This window comes from Eubalaena glacialis, chromosome X (assembly GCF_028564815.1).
Source record: "Eubalaena glacialis isolate mEubGla1 chromosome X, mEubGla1.1.hap2.+ XY, whole genome shotgun sequence".
NCBI lineage: Eukaryota > Metazoa > Chordata > Mammalia > Artiodactyla > Balaenidae > Eubalaena > Eubalaena glacialis.
Genome location: NC_083736.1, coordinates 36,943,175 through 36,970,718, shown reverse-complemented (window position 1 = coordinate 36,970,718; position 27,544 = coordinate 36,943,175). Strand labels below are relative to the sequence as shown.

At 51.5% G+C, this 27,544-nt stretch overlaps 1 protein-coding gene across 7 annotated transcripts in view; it reads left to right on the top strand.

Moving 5' to 3' along the window:
• Nucleotides 1–24,984, top strand: part of BCOR (BCL6 corepressor) — a 113,898-nt gene extending 88,914 nt beyond the window's left edge. For 4 of the 7 annotated variants that reach the window (XM_061177839.1, XM_061177838.1, XM_061177840.1 and 1 more), the window contains exons 2-15: nucleotides 241–366; nucleotides 1,692–1,770; nucleotides 2,715–5,555; nucleotides 6,217–6,270; nucleotides 6,742–6,928; nucleotides 12,639–12,899; nucleotides 13,235–13,579; nucleotides 14,183–14,508; nucleotides 14,825–15,079; nucleotides 19,988–20,154; nucleotides 21,359–21,504; nucleotides 21,936–22,013; nucleotides 22,216–22,372; nucleotides 23,898–24,984. In XM_061177839.1, the coding sequence (XP_061033822.1) occupies nucleotides 281–366; nucleotides 1,692–1,770; nucleotides 2,715–5,555; nucleotides 6,217–6,270; nucleotides 6,742–6,928; nucleotides 12,639–12,899; nucleotides 13,235–13,579; nucleotides 14,183–14,508; nucleotides 14,825–15,079; nucleotides 19,988–20,154; nucleotides 21,359–21,504; nucleotides 21,936–22,013; nucleotides 22,216–22,372; nucleotides 23,898–24,189 (5,274 nt within the window). In that variant the 5' untranslated portion in view covers nucleotides 241–280 and the 3' untranslated portion in view covers nucleotides 24,190–24,984. The remainder of the gene's footprint in view (nucleotides 1–240; nucleotides 367–1,691; nucleotides 1,771–2,714; nucleotides 5,556–6,216; nucleotides 6,271–6,741; nucleotides 6,929–12,638; nucleotides 12,900–13,234; nucleotides 13,580–14,182; nucleotides 14,509–14,824; nucleotides 15,080–19,987; nucleotides 20,155–21,358; nucleotides 21,505–21,935; nucleotides 22,014–22,215; nucleotides 22,373–23,897) is intronic. The other 3 variants (XM_061177844.1, XM_061177845.1, XM_061177842.1) reach the window with 3 other exon arrangements.
• Nucleotides 24,985–27,544: the final 2,560 nt, after the last annotated feature.

The following is a 27,544-nucleotide window of genomic DNA, read 5'->3' as shown; positions in this document are numbered from 1 at the left end:
TGGCCTGTGGCTCTTGAACCCTCTCTGCATCCCCAGCGCCTCCTGCCAGGGGAGTTCCATCTCCCTCCTTGAACCTCTGGCTCAGGTGGGTTCCTTTGCTCCTGGCCATCTGTAGAACATGGAGCAGGGTCTGCCTTCCCAAGTGCATTCTGTATGAATTGCCTAGAAGGAGGGTTTCTCTTGTTCCCTCTTTGGCTCCTTTTTTATTCAACCTCCTGGGATTCTTTTTGTTTTAAACAGACTAGACGCTTGAAGAAAAGCTGCCATCCAAGAAGACGACATGCTTTCAGCAACCCCCCTGTATGGGAACGTTCACAGCTGGATGAACAGCGAGAGGGTCCGCATGTGTGGGATCAGCGACGACAGGTAAATGCGCGTGTCTGGCTGAGGCCTGGGGAGAGCGTGGGTCCTTCCCCAGGGCTCCTGAGCAGAGCCTCCCCCCCCCCCCTTCACGTCCTCACAGCCAGAGTGGGCCCAAAGCGGGTAGGGGGGAGATCTCCTGCCTAGCTGACGGCCCTTGATTTACAGTTTTAACAGGCAACCTGGCTCAGCGAAGCATTGCCGCCCTTTAAGAGATTAGCCCCTAAAGTGGCCTTTCAGTGCACTTTCGTCCTTAATTTATTATTTCATATTAAGAAGGAGAATTAATCCCAGTCTATATGCTGCTTTAACTCTAAATGTCAGGAGTGTGGGCCCAGGTGGATCGGCATTCGATGTGCTTTTAAAACAAATAGTTTGCTCAGTAATAAATGGGGCGATAGCCACCCTTCACATCATTGAAGCCCAGGGTTTCTCTGGGCCCTCCGCCGCCTGTTCAGCGAGGCCACTGGCTCCTGGTTTCAGTCACCCGACAGCTCTGTTAGTTATGCTTCCTAATCAGTAATTTTGGAGTGCGGGGTAGAGGCAGCTAAGCAGTAGATAATTGAAGCTGCTCTTCCGGGTAATGATGAAACTTTTCTCTGCGGCTTGTCAGTGATTTTTTCCTGGGGATTTGGAAGTTGGCACCAAGCACTTTCTTTATCGATGCTCTCTGATAACAAGTTCCAGGGCAGCCGCAGCAGCCTGGCACAGATGTGCGGCTTCCCCTGGAGCAGCTGACATTTGTATGATATTAGTGTGTATCCCCCATCATTTTGATAGAGACAGTCAAATATGGCTTCATTATCACCATGGAAACCAGTTTCGTAGGACATGGTACCTAACTTTGTTTGGGGAAAAGTTTTGAAAGCCTGTCCTCACGGGTAACACAGAAGTGATTGATGTAGCCAGCTTGCAGACTCCAGCCTTGAGGTCCCCCCTTTGGCTTTGGCCATTGTATTACTTCATGCCTGTCCTCAGGTAGAGCTTATAAGGGTCTGCTAGGACAGCAGAGCCCAGACTGCCCTGCCCGGCCTCTCTAGAGAAAAAATCGTGAGGGTGACGTGGTTGTGCAGAATTTCTGCCTTACCCAACTCGAGGACGTATTTGTGATTTCACATCCCTGTTGCCCTGCCTTTCCTTTGTTTTTCCCAGTACGGTTGAATCACCATTCGGGGACAACTTTCAATATGGGCCATTGGGGAGGATTTTTTTTTTTTTTAAGGGCAGTTGGAAAAATGGAGTTATTAGAAACTGGTCTATTCTGGGGCAATCTATGAAAGATGGATTAAGTGAGGAATGCTTTCATGAAGTTGGTGTGTCCTTCTAAATAGGAAAATTCCTGTAAACGATGGTGACGCTTCAAAGGCCAGACTGGAACTAAGGGAAGAAAATCCCTTGAATCACAACGTGGTAAGAGATTAATGGCTTCTGTTGATGTGCTGAGTATCAGTGATCTGTAATCAATCGTGCATTCATTTGCATACCATTAAAGGGCCTTTTGGGGGCGGGGCGGGGTGTTTCAGGGCAGGGCTGAGTAGAAAGCCTAGACCCGAAGGACGAAGCCTCACCCAATTTCTTCCTGGCTTGCTTTCTTGGCTGTGCTCGCCATTTACGTCCTCGTCCCCTGGTGACTGGTGGGATACGTGCCGCCTTTTCTTCGATAAGCTACGTGCCACATCAGCGCTCCCAGCTGGATAAATTTGTAGCCTCCAAGTAGACCCTTAGGGTTTACCTTCCCAGTAAAATATGAAACAGAGCTGTCTTCAGATACCAGGGAGAGGAAGTCAAAAGACACAACTACAGTTTGACCCATGGCCTCTTTATTGATTTAGAAATGAGACAGCTCAAGTCCTTCATTCCTTACTGTCCCCCTGAAGATTGTTTTTTGTTATGTTAAATAATGCCTCTGCTACATCCGGGAAAGACACAGTGAACATCGCCCCGCCCCAACCTGACAGGGCCTGGGGAGGGTGAGTCTGAGTTCTGTACCCCACGAGGGTGGTTCTGAGAGCAGTGGAGTTGGTATCACCTCAGCTGCAGCAAAGAATTTCTGCTGAGAAGGTGGATCTTCCAGAGTTAATAGATGACTGAATTAATGCAGGGGCCTCAAGTCTAAAGGGACCAACGTTTTACGTGCTTTCAGGATACTAGTTGGACAAAGGTGAGACGGCAGGCAAAGGAGGGTTCTGGATAAGTGGGGAGGGGGCCAAAGACCTTGTGAATCCTTTATTTTTTAACCCTTTTGGCTCAGACGTTGAGGCTGATGTCCTATTGAGCTAGTCCGCCGTTTCTCTTTGGGATGGGCTGCTTTGAAGGCGTGTCCTCGGTAATACCCATTTTCTTCTTCTGCGAAGGTGGATGCGACCACGGCCCATCGGATCGATGGCCTGGCAGCGCTGAGCATGGACCGCACCGGCCTGATCCGGGAAGGGCTGCGTGTCCCCGGAAACATCGTCTATTCTAGCTTGTGCGGACTGGGCTCAGAGAAAGGGCGGGAAGCTGCCACAACCATAGGTGGTCTGGGGTTTTCTTCCGAAAGAAACCCAGAGATGCAGTTCAAACCGAATACACCCGAGACGGTGGAGGCCTCTGCTGTCTCCGGAAAACCCCCAAATGGCTTCAGTGCTATCTACAAAACGCCACCCGGAATACAAAAAAGTGCTGTCCCCACGGCAGAAACACTGGGCTTGGACAGACCTGCCAGCGACAAACAGAGCCCGCTCAACATCAATGGTGCTAGTTACCTGCGGCTGCCCTGGGTCAATCCTTACATGGAGGGGGCCACGCCAGCCATCTACCCTTTTCTCGACTCGCCAAATAAGTATTCCCTGAACATGTACAAGGCCTTGCTACCTCAGCAGTCCTACGGCCTGGCCCAGCCGCTGTATTCTCCGGTCTGTACCAACGGGGAGCGATTTCTCTACCTGCCGCCACCTCACTACGTCAGTCCCCACATCCCGTCGTCCTTGGCCTCGCCCATGAGACTCTCGACGCCTTCGGCCTCACCAGCCATCCCGCCTCTGGTCCACTGCGCAGACAAAAGCCTGCCCTGGAAGATGGGCGTCAGTCCTGGGAACCCGGTCGATTCCCACTCGTATCCCCATATCCAGAACAGTAAGCAGCCTAGGGTGCCCTCTGCCAAGGCGGTCACCGGCGGCCTGCCGGGGGACACGGCTCTCCTGTTGCCCCCCTCGCCTCGGCCTTCACCCCGAGTCCACCTTCCCTCCCAGCCCGCTGCGGACACCTACTCCGAATTCCATAAGCACTATGCCAGGATCTCCACCTCGCCCTCGGTCACCCTGTCGAAGCCATACATGACGGTCAGCAGCGAGTTCCCCGCGGCCAGGCTCTGCAGCAGCAAGTATCCAAAGGCTCCAGAAGGAGCCGAAAGCACCCAGCCAGCTCCCGGGCACACCCGGAAAACAGCAGGTCAAGACAGAAAAGATGGCAGCTCACCTCCTCTCTTGGAGAAGCAGACGGTTACCAAAGACGTCACCGATAAGCCACTAGACTTGTCCTCTAAAGTGGTGGATGTAGATGCTTCCAAAGCTGACCACATGAAAAAGATGGCTCCCACGGTCCTGGTTCACAGCAGAGCTGGAAGCGGCCTAGTGCTCTCCGGAAGTGAGATTCCGAAAGAAACTCTATCTCCTCCAGGAAATGGCTGTGCTATCTATAGATCTGAGATCATTAGCACGGCTCCCTCGTCCTGGGTGGTGCCCGGGCCAAGTCCTAACGAAGAGAACAATGGCAAAGGCCTGCCGCTGAAAAACAAGGCCTTGGACTGGGCCATCCCGCAGCAGCGCAGTTCTTCGTGTCCCCGCATGGGCGCCGCCGACGCCGTGGTCACTAACGTTTCGGGGTCGGTGTCGAGCGCCGGCCGCCCAGCCTCTGCGTCGCCGGCCCCAAATGCCACCACCGAGGGCAGCAAGAGCAGCAGGAGCTCCGTGGATACCACGCCATCCGTCATCCAGCACGTGGGCCAGCCCCCGACCACACCTGCCAAGCACAGCGGCGGCACCAGCAGCAAGGGCGCCAAAGCCAGCAACCCAGAGCCGAGCTTCAAAGCGAACGAGAATGGCCTCCCGCCGAGCTCAATATTTCTCTCACCAAACGAGGCGTTCAGGTCCCCACCAATCCCCTACCCCAGGAGTTACCTGCCTTACCCAGCGCCCGAGGGCATTGCCATAAGTCCCCTCTCCTTACACGGCAAAGGCCCTGTCTACCCTCACCCGGTGTTGTTGCCCAATGGCAGTCTCTTTCCTGGGCACCTCGCCCCAAAGCCGGGACTGCCCTATGGGCTACCCACGGGCAGGCCGGAGTTTGTGACCTACCAGGACGCGCTGGGGTTGGGCATGGTGCATCCCATGTTGATACCTCACACGCCCATCGAGATCACTAAAGAGGAGAAACCGGAGAGGAGGTCCCGGTCCCACGAGAGGACCCGCTACGAGGACCCAAGCCTCCGGAACCGGTTTTCTGAGATGCTGGAAGCTGGCAGCACCAAGTTACATCCAGAAGTCCCCGCGGACAAGAACCTAAAGCCCAGCCCCAGCTGGAATCAAGGGAAGACCGTCGTCAAGAGTGACAAGCTCGTCTACGTAGACCTCCTCCGGGAAGAGCCAGATGCGAAAACCGACGCTAACGTGTCCAAACCCGGCTTCACAGCTGAGAGTGTCGGCCAGAGTGCCGAGCCCACCAAACCCCCGCCTGACCCGGCGCTACAGCCACACCGGGATTTCATTGCCCTGAGAGAGGAGTTGGGGCGCATCAGTGACTTCCACGAAGCCTATACTTTCAAACAGGCTCCGGGCCAGCCAGTCTTCGGCTTAAGCAAGGAGAATGTTCCAGCGGGAACCAACAAGGAGAACCTGGCGATGCCGGTCTCGACTCCATTCCTGGAGCCGACCCTGGGGAGCGATGGCTCTGCGGTCACTTTCGGGAAAACCCAAGAGGATCCCAAACCATTTTGCGTGGGCAGTGCCCCACCGAGTGTGGACGTCACCCCCACCTATACCAAAGATGGAGCTGACGAGGCAGAATCAACCGATGGCAAAGTTCTGAAACCGAAGCCATCTAAGCTGGCAAAGAGAATCGCAAACTCCGCTGGTTACGTGGGTGACCGGTTCAAGTGCGTCACTACCGAACTGTACGCAGACTCCAGTCAGCTCAGCCGGGAGCAGCGGGCATTGCAGGTGAGCCCCCCACCCGAATTTCAGGAGCCTGACCAGTTGTCAGGTTTTTTTAATGTGTGAAGAGGAGGGGGCCGGGGGTATGATAGGGCAGGACACCGGGCTGATTTGGTTAATGAAGCTTATGATAATTTAAATGTTTGAAATGTGTCCAGTAAGGGAACGTAAGTGGATACTTTAAGTTATTCTGTAGATTTTAAGCGAACTCCACTCGAATGCTGATAACGGAAGTTTTAATTATTGCGAAGGATGTCTAAAAGACTGCATGACATTTACCTATCAATCGCTTTGATTTCTCTGCCGTTACTGTACGTTAACAAATATACCTAAAAGCGCTGCTTAGAATGCCTTACGTGATACTTGGTGGAGGTGTGTAGCGGCCGCATGTCTGTGAGATTCGTGCAATTTTTTTTTTTTTTCACCAAAAAAACAAACAAAAAAAAAAAACAAAAAAACAAACCTTGCTTAAAGGGATAGAGTATGTATTTAACTTGCTAGTGAATGATAGATGTTGTATAGGAATTTCCTTAAGATATTTTACTTTTAATTAAAAGATAAATAAAGCCAAATTGTTTTGCAATGTTAAGAAAAAAATTGGTTTATGCTTATAAAAATGGATGAAGTTATCTAAATGATCCATTGAGTGCCCATTTTAATTACATAGATGGAAGGATTACAAGAGGACAGTATTTTATGTCTACCCGCTGCTTACTGTGAGGTCAGTTCTTCAAATTTTTATTACTAGAATCTTACATAAACCTTTTGAGTTAAATTTCATTTCCAAATATACAAAGGGAAGTTTGTGGGCCATGGTCGTCTTTATTCATTGTGCATTTGTTTTCTTTTCTGTTGTGTTTTTGTTTCGCTTTCTTTGCGTTGTGTTTTTGTTTTGTTTTATTTACCTTCGAAAGAGAATGTCTGTCTCTATGCCACAGTGTATGTATGGCTATACATACACACCGCATATATCTCTACATACATATGGCTTTATGAATAAAGAGTGTGTGACTACTTACATATAGACACTCTTACATTTTTATCGTTAAATTTTAAAATATCTCAGTTGTATCATAAATTGTGGTTGGTTTTGGGCAAACTTTTCTTTGAAGATACTTTCCTTTAAGGTAAAGGCAGTGAAATAGCTTTGGTGGTAAGGTGTGTCTTTTTTCCGTCTCCGTTCTCTTTCTAGCGTGCAATGATGCGCTTCTCAGAGTTGGAGATGAAAGAGCGAGAAGGTGGCCACCCCACGACCAAAGACTCCGAGGTGTGCAAATTCAGCCCCGCTGACTGGGAAAGGCTGAAAGGAAGTCAGGACAAAAAGCCAAAGTCGGTCGCCCTGGAGGAGGCCATTGCCGACCAGAACGACAGTGAGAGATGTAAGTGAACCCAGGCGGCTCGCGTGTGGTACCACGTCGGTGGGAACGGGGCGATTCCGCTCCCAGTGCTGAGGGAGGTGAGAGGAAGCAATACGCTTCCGATGGCCCAGCATCTGGGTGGTGGCTGTTCGGAGAACGGGCTGCTCTGGCCATCCTTCCCAGCTGTGGATTGCAAGGCTGGTTGTCCTTTTGAGCGTTGCGGCATCCAGGAGTGAAGCACCTATGAAATGTTGTTTCCTGGCACGCATCTCCTTTTTCCGGAGAAATGCTAGTCCTGTAGTTAGTAACAGTCTAATACAGCAGAGCAGAGGAATGGCAGTGCAAGACCTCCAGCGTAGCAGGTATGTGTTCTGTTTTGAAGCAGGTACGGATACGGGTTTTTGGTAACAGTGGAATGACACTTGCAGCCAGAGCCAGACCCTCCAGAGTGACAGTCTCCTATGGGAGGGAATGGAGAGTACTCGGATTCTCCCTCCAAAGGCAGAGGTTTCGTTAAAATGAGATGAGGGCTGATGAAGGCACCAGAAAGATGAGCATAATTATTTTCTGTGGCAGGCTTGTTTGCAGTCGTTAGGAGTTGACAACACGCTACAAGGGCGTGGGATAAACGAGGGCGTTCTTCCTACCAGACGGGGTGTATTATGTTTTGGAGGCAAAATTGGAGAGATAGCTAGCGTTTGCCTCGAGTCACACTCTGCGGTCCCAACAGCTGCTCCCCCACTGGGGTTGACTTCGGGCTTTGCCCTCGAGACTTCCTGGGCTAATGAGATGTGTTGGCAGCAAGTGGAGGTCTTTCTCCCGCTTTCTTCAGTGTGCGTGCTTGTGGCCTGCAGCCTGCTCCGGACCCCAGAAACCTCACCGGTGATGGTGAATGAGGGCATCTAGGTGAGCGTCGAGGACAGGGTGGGCGTGACATCCTCCTGAGACAAGACAGTCGGGGGTGGTGGGCACGTTTGGGAGGTCCGGGCCCTTGGACCCAGTCGTAGGGTCGACGTTCCCCCGCACGCTTAGGTCGTGGGTGCCTGGTGCAGTTCGGGAAGATTATGGTCAGCAACAGCGTGTGCTTCTCTCTGCTGCTTGGGGCACCGCCCTCCCCCAGCTTATCTTTGGGGTCAGACAAAGGCCTGTGGCCAGGGTTCTGGGTAAGGCACACCGGGACCGGTGTGTCCTACGTGGCTCCCGTAGAAGGGGATTTCTGTGGCTAGTCAGTGGCGGCCTTACCCGAGCGATGGCGCTCTTGATGTGCCTGGAGTAGACGATTCCGAGCTCCTCCCCCTCGGGATTGGAATGAAAAATGGAGGGTCCAGGCCACCCTGGAGTAAAGCAGCAAGAAAGCCTCCCTCCTTGCCTATGCTCACAGCTGACACGCAGCCCTTACCCTCCTGAGTGGCCTCATAACTCAGCTCTTGGGGAAGTTTCTCAGAGAGATCTGATAAAAGTGGGCAAGGCCAAGTTCACGGGGATGCACTTTTCTGAGGAGGGGATCTGCCTGTTCTGGGTGGATGGTGAGGGAGGCTGGAGGAAGGGAGCGGGAAGTTAACCGGCCTCGAGTCTTCTTGCCCATTTTTCCAGCAACATGGCCAAACCCAGGGTGGCCGCTGCCCTTCATGTCTCAACGGCCTCACCCCACCCTTCTTCCCAGAGAAGTTTGTGTGTGTCCTTCCCAGTCTTTCCTGCTGAGCATGGAGACAAGAACTCGGTGTGGCTGATGGGGAGCAGGGCCTGAGCCCCAGATGATTCCGAAAGCCCCCTCCCCCCACTGCCTGCCTCCAATCTCAGACCGACCGACGGGTCTCTTCCTGGAGCACCCGGGACATGGCCCAGTGAGCCATGAATTGCCACCATGGGAGGGCAGGAGAACGGTTGGGGAAGGTGAGGGGCTCCGTTTGAAAGATTGGGGCAACGGAGGTGGGTTCACCATCCACCCTCTGTCTTGTAGAGACTTGTGGTTTGTAAATAGTTGGTCAAGAAAGGTCACCTAAAGGAGCCATTGTTCTTACTGCCGCCTCCGCATCCAAGGCACAGCAGGTGTTCATTCCATTCAGCTGGAAATTAATGGGCCTTCTTGTTCTTGGACCATCATGTCTTGAGCTGATATGGGCTCAGGTCCTTCTCATGGGTGTCGGTGTGGCCGAGAGCCGAGCTGTGAGCACATGGGAGCTGGGGCGGGGATTTGGGGCGGGCAGGGGTCACAAAGAGGGTCCAGGACGCCTTCAAGATGCCTTCCCCCTTCTGAGGCAGCCCCTACCCATGGAGGGACCAGGAGCTTCTAAGATGGTGGGTGCTGTTTGCACGGCCCTGGTTGTCCCAGTGCGGGTGTATCTTGTTGCTAGGTGCTTGTTTAAAAAGTGAATTAACTTGAAAACACAGTGGCCGAGATATTCCTTTATTCTTTTTTTTTTTTTTTTTTAAATTTTTATTCTTGGCTGTGTTGGGTCTTCGTTTCTGTGCGAGGGCTTTCTCCAGTTGCGGCAAGCGGGGGCCACTCTTCATCGCGGTACGCGGGCCTCTTCACTATCGCGGCCTCTCTTGTTGCGGAGCACAGGCTCCAGACGCGCAGGCTCAGTAATTGTGGCTCACGGGCCTAGTTGCTCCGCGACATGTGGGATCTTCCCAGACCAGGGCCCGAACCCGTGTCCCCCGCATTAGCAGGCAGATTCTCAACCACTGCGCCACCAGGGAAGCCCTCCTTTATTCTTTATGATCATGTGGGTGGCTGAGTTAAATTTTTATTGTGGAAGTTCACCAAATGAGTTTGGAGGTTCCTCAGACTTGGAAGTTCATTACTAGGAACCCTCAGTGGCATTTGAAGATGGGGCGGGGCAAGGAGGCATTGGTCCCTTCCTTCTCAAACTTGGAGTAACCATCTCCCTTGCCAACCACTTGGCTGGGACAGACCTAGGACCTGCTCAGTGGCGCAATGCCTGGCCAGGAGCTGGAGGAAGCCTCAGTCAAGGGGCTTCATGAAACTTCTTTGCTCAGGGAACTTCTCTTCCAGCTGAGCACCCGCACATTTGTAAACTACTTTGGAACAGAGATCCCCTGCACTCCTTCTGTAGAGGGTGTAAGTTTTAACAAGGTTAGCCCTTACTGGAGGTGCTATAGCTAAGCTACAGAGAAGGGGATTTTAATCCTGGGGAGCCTTCCAACAACTCAGAACCGTCTCACCTTGTTTAGGCCTCACTGGGCATGGCTCAACAGTGGTGAGGGTGCTTTTTTGCCACGGTGACTTGTAAATGTTATGGTGATGCTTCTGTGAGGTGATGCTATGGCACAACCATAATGAATTATGGGATATATGTGCTGTGAGTCATATGACCATGCTGCAGGGAGCAAACATTAAACCTCAAACAATACAGCCACGTTCACATCTTGCTTAGACTGGGTGACCAAGGGCACGTGGCTTCCCGCTTTTAGAAGGGCCAAAAGTAGCAGTGATGGCAAAGCCTGATGGTTAGGATCCCCGTGTATCTAGTTATCTCCCCATCTCCTTTGTCCTCAAGGGTAATCCTCCTGTGGGTCGTGGTTAGAACAGTCATTGAGAAGCTCCAAGTGACACGGAGCCTCTCCCCCATAGCTGGTGGCCATGGGTATCTTGGGCAGTCAGGGTGGGTGTCCTTCAGGGTTATTACTGGCCTGGGTAAGGTCACACTAGCGTAAGGTCTTGGGGGGCCTTAGCTGAGGGGAATTGAGATCTTTGCCCTAAAAGGCTCCGGGGTTGGGGGGAAGGGTGGATGGACCTAGTTTGGAAAAAGAAACTTTAAAATTGGACATGGGGGTTCTTAAGGTAGCCCTTACATTCCTCCGTGGATCCCCTCCCACGGAGCTTTTAGGGAAGGCTGATTGGACCAGAGAAGTCCAATGGTGTAACCAGGAGGGCTCACCTCTTAAAATTTCATACATTTTAGGCCTGAAATTCAGGCTGGTCTGAAAGTCTCGGCATCTTTTGGTTAAAGGGATTTTTCCAGCCTTTCTCTGTGCTGAGCCCGGCCCGTGATTATGAAGCTCACCCCCGGGAGGAGGCTAGCAGTAACATTCCCACTTTACAAGTGAAGGGGGCCGAGTTGTAAAGCGGCGCCATTCCTGCCCGAGTGTTTAAGAGGGTCACAGAGCAGCCGGAGTGAGAGTTGCAGCGCGCCCTCTTCACTGGGCCTGCGGTAGCCTGGGCTGCATCACCCGTAAGCACAGGCCAGGAGTTTGGGGTTTCTCCTGCTGCCATGACAGGAGACCCTCGCGGTTGGGGTGATTCCACCATTCCGGCAAGAGTAGATGGGGATCTGTCCCACCTTGGGATACCCTTGGAGAAAAGGTAAGTGGGTTCCACCATTGAGAACACAGGTCAGGCTAGCCAAGGCCAGGGTGAAGTTCATCCCCACAACTGACTGCCATTAAATGCTGGGAATGCCCTCAAGAGAGGCTGATCAGGGGACCAGCCGGCTGGGCAGAAGTGGGAGTGATACTTGAAGTGGTCTGGGGAGAGGAGGAGGAATGGGTGCAGCATGTGAGGGGTGTGTCCATGATTTCATCTAGAAAAACGGGCTGTGGGAGCTTAGCTCAGGTGTTAACGAAATACCAAACTCATACACCCACCCCCACCCCACCCCCGGCCGGCGATAGACAGGGTCATCTTAGGGGAACTCTTTAACATCACAGTGATCGTTATGGAATTATTTGTGTGTTAGAAAAAATGTGACCAGCAAAGCAGTTGAACTGTTTCTTTGGCTAGAGCAAAAGTGAGGAGTGATGTTAGGCTGGGGTGATTGGAGGAAAAGCCCCAAGTGGCGCCCCCCATGAAGGGGGTTGGAGTCTTGTCTTTGGAATGTCCTTAGATGCTTGCCTAGGAAGGAAGGCGTGGAGAAGTGCCAGGTGGGGTGACTGGTGTCCCCGTGGGTGTGCCTAGTGTCACTGAGGGCCTTCTTCCTAGACAGGAAATAGGAGCAGCCCTTTGATGGCAGTGAAATGCTTTTCCCCCCACGGGTGTGGAAAGAGGACAGACGGACTTGTGGCAATCTGGTTGAGTTCTTTGAAATTGCCCTTGACCCTTGTGTGTGCACCAGGAAGCCTTTCCTTTATCTTTGCCAGGCTCCTCTTCCCTTGGTCTCCCAGCTTCCCAGCCTCCCACCATTCTTTCCCTACCCTCTTTCTTCACCCTCGCCCCTGCTGACCCAAGTGAACATTGGTGCTATCTCTGTGTAGATGACATTTGGGGGATATTTGGTCTCTTTATGACATCAGCCTTTTTTGTTTATTACAAAATAATGGCCTCAGCAACTGTTTCCATAGTAATTTGTAGCTCAGCCCTGGATTGGTTGGATCTTACTGTGAGGTCACTCACCCTCAGCTGAACAGGACCCTAGAGGGGACCTGACTGCCATAAAGTAAACCACCTTGGAGGTGGCAGTTAGGGAGTTATCTCATGTGCCTATAGAAGGATAATCTTGACGCCTCACCTTGACTCTCCTGCTCCAGTTACGAACAGGAAGATGGGAAACTGTGGGCTACACGCCTCATTTTCTGCTTTCTTTGCTGATTGTCTTCAGCTGCCCTTCCTTTGGGACGTTGTCTTTCTGAGGGTTTTGTGCTTCCAGCGTGTGAGGCCCCTGGTCTCCAAAGGAGGGTCTGTTGGTAGCAGATTGCCTTGGGCATGGGGGTCCTGCCTGCTCCTGGTGACCTTTGTTCCCTCCTTTCCGGGTTGTCTCCCCTCCCCTAGGCGAGTTTAGTGCTGGAAGCAAACACGACCCCTTCGAAGCCCCAGAGGACAAAGATCTTCCCGTGGAGAAGTACTTCATAGACAGGCAGCCCGCCAGCGAGCCCCCCGCCGACCAGGCGGCCCCGGACGCGCCACGCAGCCCCACCCTCCGGCTGGACAGAAAGCGCAAGGTCTCTGACGACAGCAACCACACTGAGACCACTGTGGAAGAGCTCCCGGAGGACCCTCTGCTGAAAGCCAAGCGGAGACGGGTCTCCAAAGGTGAGCTCGGTTTGGCTTCGGGCCCGCAGGGCCGGAGCAGTGGAAAGTTCCAGTCCCACCCTGGAGCCCTGGGGGGGAGCCACTCACACCTCCCCACTCCCCACCCCCCACCCCCCCCACCCCCCCACCCCCCCCAAAAGCCAGGTGCCGGGGCTGGAGCCCAAAGATGGCCAAAGGCAAATAGGCCCCCTCCCGAGACTTGGTGACAAGTTCCAGCCAACACAGTGACCACACCCCTCCCCTCCCCCACCCCTATTAGTGATGTGTAAGACAGTTTGTTCCCCACCCCCACCCCGGGGGGCTTCTTCATTAATTTGTAGTTATTTCTCCATTAGATGACTGGCCTGAGAGGGAAATGACAAACAGTTCCTCTAACCACTTAGAAGAGCCACATTATAGTGAGCTGACCAACCTGAAGGTGTGCATTGAATTAACAGGGCTCCATCCCAAAAAGCAACGCCACTTGCTGCACCTTAGAGAACGGTGGGAGCAGCAGGTGTCGGCAGCAGAGAGCAAACCTGGCCGGCAGGGCAGGAAGGAAGTGACCCAGGCGGTTCAGCCTGCGGTCACCCCCCAGGGCAATAGCATCTCCGAAGAGAAACCTGGCAGGAAAAGGGCAGAGGCCAAAAGCAACAGAAGCTGGTCGGAAGAGTCCCTTAAACGCAGTGATGATGAACAAGGTACGCACGGGGCGGGGGGCGCTCCTGGAGGCTGGATCACCCGCCCTCTGTGGGAAACGGCCCTGGAGGGGACCTGAGCGCCATCCAAGTTGACAAGAGTAGCCTGTGGCAAGCGGGGAGTTTTCTTCATGAGGTCCTTTCAGCCTGCACACTTCCTTATGGAATGTACAGTGAGGCGGGAGCTCGACTTCCTGGGCTGCTCCTCACCCAGCCCGCGGCTGGGCAGGAAGGGAAGTCTTGGGTGACCCCAGGCGCTTATCAGAGCCCTCATTCCAGCCTCGGGCTGTCCCCAGTCGCCCTGTCCCGAGCACCCAGGCCCCCCACGGGTGGGGACGGGAGAGCAGGAAGGGCTGGCTTCTGCCCTCTCTTGCGGCCCTTTGAAGCAACTTGCCATTTGGCATTTCGTGGGTTAACCTATTTGCCGGTTGAATGTGGGATAATTAAAATATTAATGCTTTGAAAACATAATTGGTATATCTTTAGAAACTGAAGCCGCTCCAATGATCAGTGCTAACAATGGGCTTTTTTTCCCTCACCGGCTACAACTGTGTAACGCCCGCTTCTTCTCCCCCTGCCTCCCGCCCTCCCCCACTGTGGATTCAGCCTTGCCTGTGTTCTCCGGCTCTCCGCCCATGAAGAGCCTTTCATCCACCAATGCAAGCGGCAAAAAGCAGACTCAGCCAAGCTGCACGCCAGCCTCAAGGCTGCCTACCAAACATCACAAAGTTAAAGAAAGCCAGAAGACAGATGTGCTGTGCACGGACGAAGAAGAGGATTGCCAGCCTACGTCCCTGCTGCAGAAATACACCGACAACAGCGAGAAACCATCCGGGAAGCGACTGTGCAAAACCAAGCATTTGATCCCTCAGGAGCCCAGGCGGGGCTTGCCGCTGCCAGGGGACTACTACGTGGAGAATGCCGATGGCAAGGTACTTCTTGCCCCTGGCTCTCCCCCGCCCCCCGGGCCTGTGCGAGCACATCCCGCCTGCCTACTTCTCTGCTTCTGGGGACAAAGTTTTCCTTTTCCTGAACCCCTCCCCCAAAACGTCACTGCCTCTTCCTAGGGGACCTGTCTCCTGGGTGGTGGTGAAGTTTCCAGCTAGTAAAAATGCAACCCCTTCCTCCCACCCCGCCTCCCTCAGACAAAGAGGAGGAAAAGTGCTTTCCTCCACTCAGGGAGGAGGGGAACCAGGCGGGTGGTGGAAGGACAGCCTGAAATGTGTGCGCTGCCTGGTTTCACGATAGGTGACCGTCCGGAGATTTCGAAAGCGGCCTGAGTCCAGTTCCGACTATGATCTTTCGCCGGCCAAGCAGGACCAGAAGCCCTTGGACCGTTTGCAGCAATTGCTACCAGCTTCCCAGGCCTTGCAGCTGCCATGCTCAAGCTCCCCTCCAGAGACCACGCAGTCCCGCCCAATGCCACCGGAAGCACGGAGACTTATTGTCAATAAGAACGCGGGCGAGACCCTCCTACAGCGGGCCGCCCGGCTTGGCTATGAGGTGAGCATCCTTGTGGGTGCCCCGGATTCAGGACCCGCGGGCTGCTGCTCCTTGGGTGGGGGACACGCTGGCTGGGGACGGGGGGCGGGTCTCAGAGCCCAGCCCCCTCCACGTGGCGGGCTGGGCTAGGTGTTCCAACAGGGTGTTTGCGTTGGCCCCGCTCACACTGCCGGCTCTTTGGTGGCTTGTTCAGTCGTGGTGTGAAAAGAAAGGCAGGGCTCTCTGATGTTCCGTTCACGTTCAGGCAGGTAGGCTGCTTTGGCCAGTCCGGCTCACTTATCTCTGATATAAAATCTGACCTAACCCAGGGCTTGGCGACTAGGGGAATTTTAATGAGCCCTTTTGGATTCTGAATAGCAAGAGGGAGAGTAATTATTAGCTCTATTTTGGGTTACTTGTGCTGTTTGGGGCAGAGTGATGCCCCTGTGGGGTAGCGGGTGGGAAGTGTCTGTGCAGAGTAGGGGTGGGAGTGGGGCAGACCTGAGCAGTCTCTTTCTGAGAGGGCACAGGAGCCGAGGGCTGATGGGGGGGGGAGCGGGGGTTGAGCCTTGCACAAAACTCCCTGTCCACACCGCTGTATCCCAACCCAGCACGGCTGATGACAGTGATAGCCTCTATTGCTAGAGCAACATAGACAGAAAGATAGCTGATATCTTTCTAAGCCCGTGTGATCTGTGGTAACTCCTTTCACCCTTTTAACATCTTCACGTGGGAGTAACGAGTACTAGCCCACTCTCGGATGAGGAAACTCAGCCTCAGAGGGATTAGCTGATACCCGTACAGGTAGCAATCCAGCAGTGCTCCACAGCCCACCACTCCCCACCACGCTCCTCACCAAGACTGGCTCACATTGGAATTGCCCTTTTTACAAGTTCAAAACCTCTGTGAGACAGATTACTCCCTCTGCCCTGTGCAGTTCCCCCACCATACTTGTCAGTAGAAATTGTGATGTAATAGCCCACAGGGCAAAGGCATTTTTTTGTGCTGGCATCAGCCCTCTGAGAGTTGAATGGTGACAGTAAAATGCGGCTCAGCAGGCTGAGCGTGGAGGTGTGGACGAGCACTGGGGTGGCAGGACCCAGGCTGGCCCGGAGCCCTGGCGCCCACACTCTCAGCCAGTTCTGTGCCCCTGTCCCCCGTGTTCCCGCCCCGCCGCCCCCCCCCCCCCCGTCTATAGTGCCGTGAGCCCTTTGAGGTGTGCCTGCCTTGGCCCTAAGGCATGACTGTGGGTGGGAAGTTGGAAGCGCTAGGGCTATGCTTAGTTTGGGGGTGTTTTTTTTGTTGTTGTTGGTTGAATGTGCTGTTGTTTAAATCTACACGTCTCTTGGAGACCTCTCCATTAGCTAGAGAGCACTTTCTGGTAGTTAGCGCAGTTACTTGCAGGTGAAGTCCAAGGAGCACCCAGTTGGTTTCCCAAGAGCTGAGAGCAGCAGCGCCTAGGAGGACAGAGCAGATGTTGCACGTAGCGCTGAGCTAGACCCCCCGTGGTTGAGAAAATAGACTCCTTGCTTCCAGCAAACGCTGGAGGTGGGGGGGGAGCCCCCTAACCCCAACTTTTGGGTTAGGGTTGAGAAAATAGACTCCCGCTTCCAGCAGATGCTGGAGATGGGGGGGCGGGGTGCTGCTGCACCCACCGTGGAGGGCGGGGCTCCTAGCCCCACCTGTGAACTTGGCATCATTTCCAGCAGTCTCCCTTTGGGACCAGAGACCTCAAAAGACCCTCGTTGGTCCTCTAAGAGAGTTTCCATTTTGGTTTGGTGGGTCTGAGGCCTGGACCAAGGGGCACTTGATCCATACTTTTTTAGGCTACCTGGCCTTTGATTGCACAGGAAGCCTTGGGAATGTTTATGGTCGGGATTTGTTTTTTTCTTCAAATGTAAATTTCAATATGTAGATTACACAGATCACCAGTTTTGATGCTGAACATTGTGATGAGTAGATGAACGCTTTCAACTTTGAATCCAACTTTCTGGGATTTCTCTGGGCAGAATTTTAAATGTTGGGATGATGGCCCAGTTGGGGGATGTGGCAACTTAAACCTTTTAAAATTGAAGGACAGTTTGCTTAACCAGATAAGGGTGTGGTTTGAACATACAGTTTGGGAGGGTTTTCCTGAAGTTTTGTCTTCAGCATTCTTGGTTATTTTCTTCTGCTTAGCCAAAGATACCATGTGCAGTAAAAAGGCTGTCTGAGCTTTATGTCATGATAATCTGGTTCTGGAAGTTTAGAAACACACTCTGGCTTCAGATCCGCGTTAAATAGATCACTTGCGTGGCCAAAGACCTCAAACCTTTCCCTCCCGGGAAAAAGGCTTCTATTTCTTAGGCTAAAACGCCAGTGTGCAACCACATGCTTGTGCCTTTAGCGGTGCTGGTTAAATTTTCTATGAATTGAATAAATCATGTTTTTTAAAAAGTTAATGAGGCGTTTAATTAATTAACAACATCGGGTTTATGGCCTTTATGGTTACATTTTGCGGGTAATGGCATTCGGCTTATAGCCGCTTAACAGAGAGTTGTCCAACAAAAGCAGTTCGATTTTGCTTGGGAATGGGTGGGCTGCCCTTCAAACACTCCCGTTTATTTCTAGCGGAGAAAATAAACCAAGAAATGTGTTGCGTAGACAGACTCGCCCGGCCTCTTCACCTTTCAGTTAGAGAAACTGTTGGTGACGACGGTTGCCATCCATTTAGAGGCCATCACCCTCCCAGCTAGGAGAGTGTAGTTAGCCCACTTGACCCCCAACAGAGAAGGCCTGTGGGATGCTCGTCACAGCTGGATTGCATCCCTCTAGCTGGGGCCCTCTTGGGCCTTTTGAATCTTCCCAGCTGACCGGGTACCAAAGACCTGAGTTATAGGTCTAGTACTTCATGTTAATTGAACTTGGGGTTTAATATCTCTGGGCCTCAGTTTCCCCAAGTGTTGAATGAGGATAGTACTACCTTCCTTTCCTGATATCTCCTGGGTTCCTGTGGATGACAGAAGACGTCCTCATCTGGGGAAATGAGAAGCACTGTGTAAATAGTGGTATCAACGTGGTTGAGTTAGGACAGCCCGTGGCAAAAAGTCTGACCTGGCCGTGGGGCTACTGCTGCCTTTGCTGCCATCTTCCAGGAGAAGAGAGTTGACTTACCCATCAGCTTGGACGGCCTTTCATTTCTAGGTACCCTTGAATCGGCCCTAGTAGTGATGAAGGTTTCCAGGTGAAGGCCATGATTGTCACAGCAAATAAACCCCGGGTTGAGTAAATTGATCTGTGCACAGCAGTTGGTGGCGTTCAGACCTGATCCCAGAGCCACGTGACAGGGCCTGTCCCTGGCCGGGGCACACAACTCATTAGCTTGCAGCCGTCCACTCAAGTCTGGCTAGTGAGGGCCTGCTAAAAGAGCAGCAGCTTCATGCGGTATCCTGGATACCAGGGCTCGGGGCAGGTGGCCTGGGAGCCCAGAGGATTGTGGGCTTTCTGGCAGGTTGGGATCTAAACGGAGAAACGCATTCGTGGGCGTGCCTTTTCTCTTCCTCCTCTTGTTTTGGAAGGGAGCTGCCGCAGTGACCTGAAGTAACAGGGCACCGATGGCCAGGTTTACCAGCATGCCCCATTAGGTTCACGTGGTGAGCAAATGGAACATTCTAGTTCGTTCCCAAGTGAGTGGTCACCTTTGATTGGCGTGTCCTCCAAAGGGCATAAAAGGTTTTACAGAACCCATCTCGCACTTATGGGTGGCTAGAATGACCCCCGTTTTAGGTTTAACAGATGAGTTACCTGAGAGGTGTCACAAGGAGGCCTGTTCTGACCCCATCCCATCCCCCCTTACCCAGCAGACCATGTGTTGGGCCACATGCAAGCTCTGCCTACTCCCAGCTCTCAGAACCTGACAGCTCTCTGCTGGGCATGACTTACCCAGTATAAACAGTATAACGTGTTTTCTGGTGGCAAATGCTTTCGATGTGTTTGAAAACTTTCTTAAGGTAATAAAACATTGAATAAATTACTGCTGTGCTTACTGGGAGTGGTTCATTTAACAAGCCAAAGAAATAAGATTAATAACAGTGATTCTAATGCACAGTGTTGACACAGAACACTTTCGGGGGGGGGAGGGTGAACGTTTTATTTGATTCTTGAAATGTGGAGGTTGCGGCATGTGGTATATCAGGTTCCTGTCATTAACTTGAGTAAATATGAAAATACTAGACTGATTCTGCCCCGAGAGGGTGGAGTGAGGCAAAATAGAGGGTGGGGTTATTTGAAGCATTTTGTATCATTCCTCGAGGATGGAGAGAGAGAGCTTCTCTTTAACTCTACTTAACATACAAACAAGAGCATCTGAGGCCCAGGTTCTGATTTGGGGTCTTAACAGGGGGCGTGAGGATGTAGCTGACCTGGGTGTCCCTCCTTCTCTAAGCTGGGGAATGTTCTCCGGCTGATTTAAGCTCTCTTTAAGCATTGGTCATCCATACTTTTATCTAAACTTGTGTTATCATCCACTGCCACCGACTGAACGGACCCATCAAGTGAGAATGGTCTGTCCTCGGCAATGTGTCATCTAAGATGTTAGCAGCCGTGACACCTCTGTACTGGTCACGTCGGCCCCTGGGCTGAGGGCTTTCATCACTATCCGAATGCGTCCTCTCAGCAGCCCTATGGAAGCTTGGAGAACTTCAAGGGTAACTTGCCCACGGCCAGGCCACTGGTGCAGCAGAGCCTTAGACAACACTGTCTGCATCTCCGAGCCCTTCGCATGCGCTCTTGCCCCCCACCAAGATGCCTGCTGCCTGCCCGCGCCATAGTGGGCTTTTGGACCCAAGGATGTATGCCTTTGAAAGTGGGCACCGCCAAGCTATGAAGAGGTCACCCTTACAAGGTTCACTGTGTGGTGGTCTGATGGCATCTCCTCTCCTCTCGCCATAGGAGGTGGTCTTGTACTGCCTGGAGAACAAGATTTGTGATGTGAACCACCGCGACAACGCGGGTTACTGTGCCCTGCACGAGGCTTGCGCAAGGGGTTGGCTCAACATTGTACGACACCTCCTTGAATATGGCGCCGATGTCAACTGCAGTGCCCAGGATGGAACCAGGTCAGTGGCGGTCTTGCTCTTGGCCTGGCCCTGCGGGGGCGTAGGCAGTGGTTCTCAGGGTGTGCGGGGAACCCCAGAAGGAAAGATGGAGAGTGAGTGCCATGTAAGCACACTGATGGCGGAGTCCTCTAGAATGGAATTGAACAGATCTTTCTGGCAAATTTACATAGAACTTTAAAACTTTGTCACGCTATCATGGACAGAAGTCCCTGAAAATGTTGAGCCTGCATGAATAATCAGGGGTGTTCTCTTTTAAGACCCTGGACTCTTCACCAGCGTCTGTTGAATCACAGTATTTAAAATATATGTGAGTTGGAAGTTCCAGGAGTACAGACAGGTCCAATGGCGACTGGCTTGATAGGACCTGCCGTGTCCACCCACATCCCCGGGCCTGGCCCCCACTCTGTCCTTGACCTCGGTTTATTGGCCAGAGGCCCAGGTCTGAGTCAGCCCAAGCATCTTCCTGGTTGTGCCTAGGATGCTACCACGAGGCAGGGCACTGGGGCTTTCCTGACAGTCATAAAATTAGCAAAACCGAAAGGTATTTGGTGGTTCATGGTTTCCAAATAGCATTCTTTCTGGATGGGACTGCGGACAGTGTTCCTGACCCCAGCGGACACGGGCAGGAGGACTCTGTACCCTCCTGAGAACTCGCCCTGCCTGTCGACTGCTTCTGGGCGAGAGGGTTGATCACTCATCTCCAAGTTGGTTTCAGGAGAGGTTCCACTTTGCCCCTAGTTTCTTTTACAAACTGCCTTTTTTTGTTGTTTGTTTTGTTTGTAACGGTATAACAATTGCTTGTCGTATTGGCTTCCATGATGCTGGGATTCTCTCCCCTCCCCCCCCTCCGCCGTAAGTTATCTTCTTATAGTCTGTCACTATTTAAGTTCATTGGAAACGTTTTCATCGTGGCCTGAGTTCCTCCTTGGGCCGTGCATTAAGAGAGATTTGCATTTAAGAATTAGGCCTGAGATAGTCCCTTCACCTGTCCTGTAAAGGGTTATGTGTCGAAATAACAATTTGTCGCTTGACCATGGGCCAGTCAGTGCCTCAGGTTCCCTATGTGGAATGGCAGTGACCATACACTCACCTCCTCGGTGAAATAGCGCGCCTACGAGGCTTGGCCGCACACGCTCCGTTTTGCCCTGTGTCGCTAGAAGCAAGCGTCGCGTGCACAGGTGTAATCCCCCCGCACCTCTCCTAGGCCTCTCCATGATGCTGTCGAGAACGACCATCTCGAAATCGTCCGCTTGCTCCTCTCCTACGGTGCTGACCCCACCCTGGCCACATACTCAGGTAGAACCATCATGAAAATGACCCACAGCGAACTTCTGGAGAAGTTCTTAACAGGTACGACAGAGGTCAAGAAACGGTCTTGTTCAAGCATCTAGACGGTGACTTCACAGGCTTTCACCTGGGTTCCCCCTACCCCCACCCCCCGTTTACCCTAAGTGACACTTTACTGGGAAAAGTGGCCTAACGTTAGTCTGTCAAAGAAGAGATACATACTTTGAGTTTTGCAAGGGAGGGCTGGAAAACTCTTAGCTAGCCAGGCTAGCTTTTGTTTGGCAGGCTGGGGCGGTGAGGCGGGCAGTCCCTTAGGAAGGCGGGTGGACGCGTGGGTAGGTTTCAGTCAGATACCTGGAGGCGTGTGCAGTGGGACTTGTCGGGAGGTGACACCAGCCCCAGCGTGAGATGTTCCCGAACTCCAGCAGCATTTGCCTCTTGCCAGCAGGCGTTATCTTGTTTCTCTCTCTCTCTCTCTCTCTCTCTCTCTCCAGACTATTTAAACGACCTGCAGGTTCCTGATGACGGTGACCCTGGTGGCTCTTGGGAGTTCTACGGCAGCTCTGTGTGTGGTGAGCAGCGTTGTTCGTTTCAGTTGGGCGGGACGTGCATGAGCTACAGAACGTTTCTCTCTGGTGCGGGCGAGGGCTTGCGGGGGTGGTGGTGCTGTGAGCAGGGCTCTCTTGGGAAAGAATTTTTCCAGGGTCCTTTTTGGAGAACAGCTGGAATCTTGCTCCAGCTTACTGACCTCTCTCTTGTTTGCTCCCCGGTTAGAACCAGATGATGAAAGTGGTTACGATGTTTTAGCAAATCCCCCAGGACCGGAGGACCAGGATGACAGCGACGAGGCCTACAGCGACACATTTGAATTTGAATTTTCAGAAAGCCCCCTTTTGCCGTGTTATAACGTCCAGGTGTCCGTCGCTCAGGGGTGAGCGTGGCCAGCATGTGGTCGAGAACCAGCCCAGCTGCTCTATGGGGTGGCAGGAGTTAGAAATCCCCTTCAGCAGATGAGGGTGGATGGGTGGGGGGGTGAGTGAATTCCTCACCAAGTGTCCACTGACCTCACATAATGCAGTAGAACTTTTCCAGAAAAGTTTGGGGGGTGGGAGGGCTCCCCAGCAAACTGCCCTCATTGGAACACACCCCTAGAGCCCAAAGGACACGGGAGTCAGTGACTGGAATTGCACAGTTTCAGTCACTAAACTCTTGGGGAAGGGATCCTCCCCAAACGGCTACCGTAGGGGCCTTCCAAGGCGCCTGAGGGCCACAGGACGATACTGATGTACCCTCTTCTCGTATAAGATTAGAGAAAGCCATATGTGGCACCTGGGATCTTACGTGTCTTCAGATTTGCTTAGATCGAGTCTTGTCCCCACGGTCGGGCCACTGTGCCCCATGACCAACCCTTCGGAGTGAACACGTCAGGAGACCTTGCTCTGCTGTGTGTTGACCCCGGTGCTTAAGGAGTAGCATCCTCCTTGGACTCTGAGGCTGGGGACGTGTCTGCCTTTGTGGTGGCATTCTATTCGGGATAGAGATCATAAAGCGTGGCAGGGTACCAGGAAGGATTGTACCACCTCCCTTCTCGAAAAAGCCTCACTCCCGGAAGCATTGAGGGGCGGGTTGGAGGTGTGGGAAAGGAAAGGAAAGCCAGGTGACCTCGAGTGTTTCTCGTGCTCTCTCCGTGAGGGCCGGAGGAGAGGAGAGATCAAAGAGGTGTTTGCCATCTCCCTTGGGTTGGCATACAGACTGGTTTTCCCCAGTGACTAGAACGGGGTGCATCCACTTGGAGAGGGGTGACCTGAGTTGTGGCCAGAGCCAAGGCAGCAGTGGGGTGGCCTGCAACGAGCCTCGTTCAGGGGCGCTGCTCCTGCTTTTGTCTAAGTTGGCTGATCCGCCCTAGATGGTCTCTTAACACATGCACATGAGTCCAGAGTTCCCCCGCTAGAAGTAGATCTTCCGGGCTTCCCTGGTGGCGCAGTGGTTAAGAATCCGCCTGCCAGTGCAGGGGACACGGGTTGAAGCCCTGGTCCGGGAAGATCCCACATGCCGCGGAGCAACTAAGCCTGTGCGCCACAGCTACTGAGCCTGCACTCTAGAGCCCGCGAGCCACAACTACTGAAGCCCGCGCGCCTAGAGCCCGTGCTCCACAACAAGAGAAGCCACAGCAATGAGAAGCCCGCGCACCGCAACGAAGAGTAGCCCCCGCTCGCCGCAACTAGAGAAAGCCCGTGCGCAGCAACAGACCCAACGCAGCCAAAAATAAATAAATAAATAAAACTTAAAAAAAAAAAAAGAAGTAGATCTTCTAAGGACAGTGAGAAGTGGGGTGGGGGTGGGGTAATCAAAGTGGAAGTAACGGGCCCTTTCACCGCCAGGAGACGGGTAGTTCATAGTTGGGAGCGCTTCTAATTTTGCCGGAAACTCAAACCACTGTCCTTTCTCTGGTGCAGGCCTCGGAACTGGCTGCTGCTTTCAGACATGCTCAAGAAATTGAAAATGTCCTCCCGCATATTCCGCTGCAATTTCCCAAATGTGGAAATTGTCACCATCGCGGAGGCCGAGTTCTACCGGCAAGTGTCAGCAAGTCTCTTATTCTCTTGCTCAGAAGACCTAGAATCCTTTAATCCTGAAAGCAAGGAGCTCTTAGATCTGGTGGAGTTCACGAACGAGCTTCAGACTCTGCTGGGCTCATCCATGGAGTGGCTCCACCCCAGCGACATGGACTCAGACGACTACTGGTGAGCTCGCCAGGGCCCGCCGTGTACAGTGTGTCATAGTGTTAATCCTTGTGCATATGTGTCATAATACGACTATTTCTGTAAAGAAAGGACACTATTACATATGAAAATATCTCTTCTTTATATAAGAGACACGACTCCAGTCGGAAGGACTTAGAAACATGTTTTTTTCTTTTTAAACTTTTAAGTCAGTTTTTATGAAGTTGTTATAATGTTTCTTTACTTTTCAATGCACACATGCTTTGGGATATGTTTGTTTTTACTCGGAACAATTGTTTCTTTTCTTTTTTAAGGAGAAAAAAAAAAATAAGGAAAAGGAGCTCCACACTTTGACTTAATTTCATACAAAGCTCCGATGACAGAGGCCATAACTGTTGAGAGTGTGGTCAGAACCGTGTGGTTGGTTTGGGGGGTTGAATTCGGGGAAGGCACTTGGCGACGTTGTAACTTTATGTTTTGTTTACAGAGTACCTGCTCAGGCCAGGTCAATGCTATTGGATGTGATCCAGTAGTGTGTAATATAAATTCAAACCATATCCACACACAACAACTAATTGTATGAAACTTTTATATCCTAATTTAAAAGCTGTGAAATTAGTTTTCACGCATCAAACCGGATTGTTTATATGTTTAAACATTTTATGCTCTTATTTAAAGAAGACTTTGAGCTATTTTTTTCTGTACCCTGTAAAATACTGAAAACTAACATAATATGTTGAGGTTGCTTGAAATTGTACATAAAACTAAAATTTTCTGAATTGTGTGTTTATGTTTGAAATCTGTGTTTTAACTTTGTAAGTAAATTCTCTGCCTTTGTATTTATATTTTACAAAAATTTTCTTAAAAGGCAATAAACCTGTTGAGGAAAGGAGAAAATTGAAGTACCTTGTTTCCTATGTATTTTCCTAAAACATTACTGTCGTCACGATTTTTTTTAAAGTGGTGTTGATGGTCGGTTCCCTATAGATAACTTTAGGGCAATTTATAGTCTCTATAAACTGAAACAGACTAGAGGATTTCAGGAGAGTGAGACTCTGAAGACAATTTGAAGTTCTATCCTGAAAACTCAATTCATAGACATACACGTTGATGTTTCTCAGATCCTTCTCAGCCTTATCTCCTCTGATGCCCTAGTAGGCTTTTACGTTGCCTTTGACCTTGATGGACTACGGTAGCTTCATCATGGCCAACCCTTTACCTTTAGGAATATTTTTTTCCAGAAACAGGACTTTCGTTGTGTCACTTCTCCCTCCAGACCTCATGTTTTTCTGTGACCTTTTAACATGAAGTCCAAACCTGCTTGGCCCAATAGTCAAGGCTTGTAGTTTTGACCACTCAGCTACTCTACTGCTCTTACTTCTTGCAGCAGTATCCCTGTTGGGTACTATCAGTTGGCACTCAGTTTCCATCCTACATCCTTTTAATTCCTTCTTTCATTGCAGAGGCTAGAAACCTGAAAACTACTAGACTCATTTGCTGCTAGGATTCTGAATGGTCGGTTTGGAAGGCAGAGAGAGGTAGAGGCATCTTCCCGCTCTACTGGCTGCTGGTAAGAAGGGTTAGGGAGACATGCTGGCCAGTTGTAGTGACTCGACCAGCCTTCCAACACTGGGTCTTCAGCTTTGTGGGTAATGAGACACAGTAGTGATTGTGGTGATGCCTGGATGACAACCTCAGCAGACTGTTCTTAAATCCAGTGGTTCCGGTGTCATCCCTGACTCACATTCCTCCAACCCTCCCAAAGATATTATAAGCATTTGATTTCCTTGTATCAAATCCATTTGGGATCAGAATGCCCTTAGTGCTTTTCAGTCTTGCAATGAACCCTGAGAACACCTAGGCAGAGCAGATGGAAGGAGCCATGGAGATGATGTACTTGAGTGGGGTCGTAAAGTATGCAGAGGGAGGGGACCTGCAAGCTCTGTGACCTGGCAGGTGGGAAAAGAGAGCCGTGTTTGGGAATGGGGAAATCCAGCAGTGTCAGAGGTGGAAATGAGAGAGGGCCCGTTGTTGGTGAGTACCAAATGATGCTTGGGATGTATCCTGAAGACAAAAGGGAACCAACAGTGTTCTTGATTTACTAATTTTTTGATCATAAAAAAATACACTTTCATTGTCTTAAAAAAACCCCCAGCATTTCAGAAATAGAGGTTCTTGTCATCCCAAGCCAACCCTTCCTCCCATTCCCCACTCCAGAGTTAAAACCAGTGTTCACAGTTTGCTGAATATTGTTTATTAGGAAGTCATCTCAAACAACAGGAGAGAAAGACAAAGTAAATGACAAGCAAGACCTGCAGAAACGATCGAAACGAAAGAGCACTGGTGAGCCTGAACTACTATAGGTAACAAGGGGCTCCCGAGAGCCCAAGTAAAAGCAAAGAGTAACTCCAAGGTATTTGGCTGTTTGTATTTGCATTTGTGCTGGAGGTACAGGGGGGGCCCGAGACCAACTGAGGTTCTATCCTGGATGAAGATGATTTTATTAATAAAGCCAAGAAAATAAGTGGGAGCCACAGGTTTAAGTGTTGCAGGGGAAGTAAGTAATGGGCTTGGTTTAGGAGACATTTAAGGTTGTGGTTTATGCAGTCGGAGGAGCTGTTGTTGAGTTAGAACATTTATTGTAAGAACCATCAGGGTGTTAGAAAACGTGGACAAAGAATAACTAGGGTATCTGACCCAGGGTATAGATGAGCTGCCCATGGCCTAGAAAAGTTTGGATGTCAAGGAATTCCCCATGGGTAAAGAGGAGGTACCATAGGTGTAGTTGCCCCCCCCCCCCGATGGAAGCAGAGGGAGCGCACCCACTGGGTGTAGAGGAGCTCTCCACAGTGAAGATATGGTATAAATGAGGTCATACTGGCTGCTGCGGGCTCCCAGGTATAGATTCACTCATGCTGCTTACCAAGGTGGAGAGTAGAAGTATGGTTCTTCTGAAGGTGCCTCTAAAGGGCAAGGTCATTCCCTTTGTCTGGTCCTACCTCCTGGCTACAGTGTGGTTGTGGCAGCTATAGCCACAGCACCCACCCTGGACCATGAAGCATGGAAGTCAAGCACTCAATGTATTTGGAGGAGCCTGGGTACCTGAGGACCTAGTGGCACAGAGCCACCATACCAGCCCTGCCCTGCTCTGCCTGCCTTTTATGTTTGAGAAAAATAAACAGTTCTGTTGAAGCCACTGTTATTTTGAGTTTTTCTACGACTCCCACCAAATCTAATCTTAATATGCTTATCATCTGTATGCACTTGGGCATCTTCCTCTTTCAGCCTCATCAAATTGGCCCAATAGTGTAACAGCAAAGAGGTGAAAACACCCAAATCACCATCAGCCGGGCCCTGTCTGAAGTAACAGTGGTACATCT